The 4796-nt window shown below is 42.5% G+C and overlaps 1 protein-coding gene across 1 annotated transcript in view; it reads left to right on the top strand.

Moving 5' to 3' along the window:
• The first annotated feature begins 837 nt into the window (after nt 1-837).
• EPRS1 (glutamyl-prolyl-tRNA synthetase 1) overlaps nt 838-4796 on the top strand; it is a 76974-nt gene continuing 73015 nt past the window's right edge. Inside the window, 2 exon segments of the mRNA XM_007455387.1 lie at nt 838-993; nt 4738-4796. The exon segment at nt 4738-4796 is cut by the window's right edge and continues 18 nt beyond it. Coding sequence (XP_007455449.1) covers nt 948-993; nt 4738-4796 — 105 coding nt within the window. The 5' untranslated portion in view covers nt 838-947.

The raw sequence follows: 4796 nt of genomic DNA, 5'->3' as shown, positions 1-4796 counted from the left end.
GTCAGTGACAAAACCCTGGCCGTTCGGCTTTGCAGAAAAGAATTCCCACAAAGACAGAAAGTAGTGAAACAAGTGTTTATTAGGAGGAAAACAGTACAGTACATGTGGATAGACACACGGGAGGACTCTGAGAGCGAGAAAGAGAGTCATGCCCTTGGCGTAGTTTAAATCACTAAGAAGGGGCATTTCTTCCGGGTTCCCTTTGGCCAATCATTTTGATTCTCCTGGTTCTGAGTCCATGTTTGGTTTATCTCACGTTCCCCCCATGTGCACACGCATCTTTCAGCCAAGATGGATTCCAGCGAAGAGGGCTATGGGTAGCTTGGCATCACTCCCCTTTTGACTTCCAAGGAGCTCTCTAGTCGGGAAGGTCTCCTCGACTTCGAGAAGGAGAAATAGGTGGTCTCTTATCTTTTAACTGCGCAGGGCCCAGCCTCCTCTCTTGACTGCCCTGCTATTGGTATTTCGGAGTTTCTGTCCACAGGGAACGAACTCCAATTAATCACCCCGGGGGCGGGCGCCCATCTACCTCCTGCCTCAAGTAGACCACCCGTTTGTGCATTTTGCTTTGGGCTTCCGGTGAACGCCCATCACACTGCAGAAACCGTCTTACCACTTACTTTTCTCGCTTTACGAACTGTCGAAAAATGTCGTGCGTTTCAGCGTCTCTCCCCCTTCAGCGGCTTGAAACTCCACGTTGGCCCTCGTGACCCTAGATGCCCGGGGCACGGTCGAAGGTCCCCGGAGCAGCCGCCAGACGGCTGCGGCGGGCGGTGATGACGCACTGTGCTGTGCGCCAAGACGCTGGCTGCGGCGCGGGGGAGGGGCGAAGGCTTCCGCAGCGTCAGGCGTGCGCACACGTTGCACCTTCTCGCCTTGGGCGAGTCGGGGGTGTTTTCGGGTGGCAGGGCAGGCGCACTGACAGATCGACCGGCGGAGCAGTGCAGATGGCGACGCTCTGTCTGACTGTGAATTCGGGAGACCCTCCGCTGGGTAAGGGCCCGGGGCCGCCAACCTGTGTGGGTTGCATCAGCCCGGGAGGGTGCTGGGCGGGGAAAGTCGCCGCGCCCAGTCTTGGCGCAGTGACGGTCACGGTCTGGGAGGTTAGGCCTGCCTCTCACCCCCGAAGTGTACACGGGGTAGGCTCCGCGCCCCTCGCCCTCTGTCCCTGGCAGGTGGATTTTCTTCTGAAGACGTTTTTCTGGGGCGTGGAGGTGGGCGCTATGTGAGCCGGGGCAGGGCCATCCGAGGCTCAGCTTCGGACCTTCTCTCCCAGAGGGATGACTCCCAGCTTACTCTTCTCTCCCTTTTAGAAATGATGTCTCCTGGAGACCGAGCACCGGACGTAGAAATAACATTTTTAAAGCTTGAAATCCCATTACTTCGCTCCCCCTCTTTTAGCGTTTTCCCCTAAATCCACTTATCTTTACCTCCCTTCCTTCGTCCTCAGAAAAGATCTTCAACCCCCTTGACTTAACTTTTCTTTACGTTTCATTGGGTTCAAAGGGAACGAGGAAGATGGTCGTAGAAGCATTTAAAATTTTAACCGAGGTTGCATTTATATTAATTAAAGGTTGAAGGGTGATTGCTGGAACACCCAAGTACACTGCGGACTGATGGGGTTGGTTTACTACACATCCGATGGAGGTAGTAAACGTCAGAGAAAAGGTCGGACTTGTCATCTTCCTGATACATCTTAAATTCGATTTGGAATTGCATTTTCAACGTGGCCAAGGTTACTGTGGATAGATAGCTTAGACTTTCTGCTGTTTTTTTCTATTGCTTTCAGAAATTATACAAAATAATGTTTATTGAGCTCATATTTGCTAATGCATTTATTAGCATATGCATGCAAGTACTTTTCTAATGTTTGAGAGGCCTAGACTTTTAGATACAGTTGCCCACATAGGGCTGATGATTACTCAGGACATTCTCATTACAGGGTGTTTAGTGTCTGTGGAACAAAAAACACAATTTAATAGCCATTTAAAATACTTTAAAAAGTGATCTTTTAGCATATTGGTTCAAGTAATTACGGGCTAACCTCACACAAATCAATGAACTCTGAAAGAACTGGGTTTGATTCTGCAGTTGGAAAGCACTTAAATAGTGTGACCTCATGGTTAAGGGCAACGACACTTGCTTCGTGGAGACCAGGTCCATCCTGACTGCCACTTACTAGTTGTGGAACCTTGGCAAGTTCCTTTTTTGGCATCTTCCACTGTTTCCTTGTTTGAGAAACATGGAATAATATCTCCCACATACAGTTGCTTGCCAGAATCAAATGAGACTGCAGGTCAAGTTCTTGACACACTGTAGATCCTCAATAAATAGCTGTAGTTTTTACTGATGTAATTTAGAAAATCACCCTGAATATGATAGATCTGTTTTCTTAGTGAATTATAATACTGAGAATCACATCTGCCAGTATTCTGGAAGTGGGTCTTAAAGAAATTTGTTGTCATTATGAACTGTAGTCCAATTATAGAATATATGTTTCTATTTGCTTCTCTCCCTCCTTTTTTTGTTTTTGATTTAATTGTTCCCAATTGTTTAATTCAAATACATTCTATTTTTAAATAATATAATTAGATGGAAACATTCTGAAAAACAGATTGCATTGTGAGAATTTCCCTTATTTTATATGCATTCACCATTTTTTTTAATGTTAAAATAAGTTCACACTTAAAAGGGTATAAGAATAGAACAAAGAACATTTTTTCTCCAGTGCCTTTGGAGAGCATACTGCAGGTAATGATGCTTCAACACCCCAGAATACTCCAATATACATCTCTCTTAAGTAAGAAAACTCTATATGACCTCACAGGACCATTAAAATCAAGAAATACACATTGATACAATTCATCCATCTCCGTAGTGCAAGGATCAAAATCTAGGATCATACCTTGCACCTACTCATCACGTCTCCCCAGTTTCTTTCAATCTGGGATGTTTTTTTTAGTCTTTCATAGGTTTAACCTTTCTGGAGATTACAGGCCACTTACTTAAAGAATGTCCCCTGAACAGGTGTTTCAGGTCCCTCATGACTAGATTCAGGCTACAGATCTTTGGCAGAAATAGCATAGAAACAATTTGTTGTTCTTCATTGCAGCCCAATAATTGGTACCTGAATTTTTCCCATTACTGATGATCTAATCTTGAGTACTTAAGATGGTGTCTCACAGCTTTCCCCACTACAGAGTTTTCCGTTTTGCAGTTAACGGGCATTTTGTGGGGACATGCTCTGGGACCATGTAAACGTTTCACTCCCCATCAAACCTTTACCAACTGGTTTCAGCATCCGTTGGTGCTTCCTGCCCAACTTGATTATGATTAAGATGATGCCGGATGGTGACCTTCCATTCTGCCGTTCTTTCCACATGTATTAGTTGGCATTTTTTTGTGAGAAGATCTTTTTCTCATTTAAAAAAATTCATAGCAAAATATACTTAATAGGTTATACTCTGAATTATTTTTCATTTTCTGTTTTTAAAGTTAAAAATTTTTATTTTTAAAATTAGTTTTATTGAGTTATAAGTTGCATATAATAAAGTTTGCCAATTTTAAGTTGTAAATTGATTGACAGATGTGTACAGTGTGTAACCACCAAAATAATGAAATAAAATACTTCCCTCACTTCAGAAAGTTCCCTCATGCCCCTTTGCAGTCAGTCCCCTTCCCCCATCTCTGGCCCTTGATAGTCACTGATCTGCTATCACGATTTTTTTTGCTTTTCCTAGAACTTCATATATATTGAGTCATATCAAACTAGTCTTTTGTACATAGAATAGTTCTTTGAGATTCATCTATCTTGTTGCCTGTAATAGGAATTCAGTTTCAAAAGGAATTCAGTTTCAAAATTTGCTGTATGGGATTCTTTGGTGTCGGTACTCTAAAACTTAGATTATTTACTTTAGTGGTTAAATTGGCCCTATTTGCCAGTGGGAGCCCCTCCAGGCTGACCTCTGTGTCCTTTTGGCATATCTCTTATCATTCTTTGAGTACTTCTTGCTTTCTAGCACAATGAAATTTTCCAGGTTTATCTTGTACCTTCCCTACCACAGCCCTGTCTCCAGTGGAGCATGGTATTTAGAAACCAGTATCTGGTTACTAGTTGTCCATCTTAGATAAATTGAGGACAACCGATTAATGAATATTTAGTAAACTTTATGATGTGTTGAGAGGCACATATCACTGTTTTAGAATATGAGTTCTGGACTGCTGGAGACCTGCATTCAAATCCTGACTGCCACATATTAATCAAGGACTTTGGGCTAGTTATTAACCCCTCCAAGCCTCAGTTTTCTCTTCTATAAAACAGAGATAAAGGTGCCTACCTCTTAAGGTTACTACAAAGATTAAAAATGATAATGAATGTAAGGCATTTAGCACAGTCCCCACCACATAGTAATCACTCTAATACTATCAACAATAGCTTTTATACAAGGAACTATTCTAATTTCTTCTTTTCTCCTGAGAGAGGGAAAGATTAATTTCAGTGTCCCTAACTGGACACTGAGTATATTCAAAAGCAGTTGGATTATGCCAGGGAATGGTTTCTGGTTTGTTACTTCTCCAAGACCACAAGGCCATACTTTGTGTCTACAGACTCTAGGGAAAAATGTTTACTGCTTGCAGGTCTTAATACTGGTTTGTTGACTGATCCTCATTGCTTTATGATTCAGGTTTTAAATACCACATTGTTTATAAAGAGAAATCTTTTCATCTTATTTTTAGGAGCTTTGTTGGCAGTAGAACATGTGAAAGACAATGTCAGCATTTCTGTTGAAGAAGGG

This window comes from Lipotes vexillifer, unplaced genomic scaffold, assembly GCF_000442215.2.
Source record: "Lipotes vexillifer unplaced genomic scaffold, Lipotes_vexillifer_v1.1 scaffold403, whole genome shotgun sequence".
NCBI lineage: Eukaryota > Metazoa > Chordata > Mammalia > Artiodactyla > Lipotidae > Lipotes > Lipotes vexillifer.
Note: the sequence above shows the minus strand (reverse complement) of the source record. Positions and strands in the feature narration are given on the sequence as shown.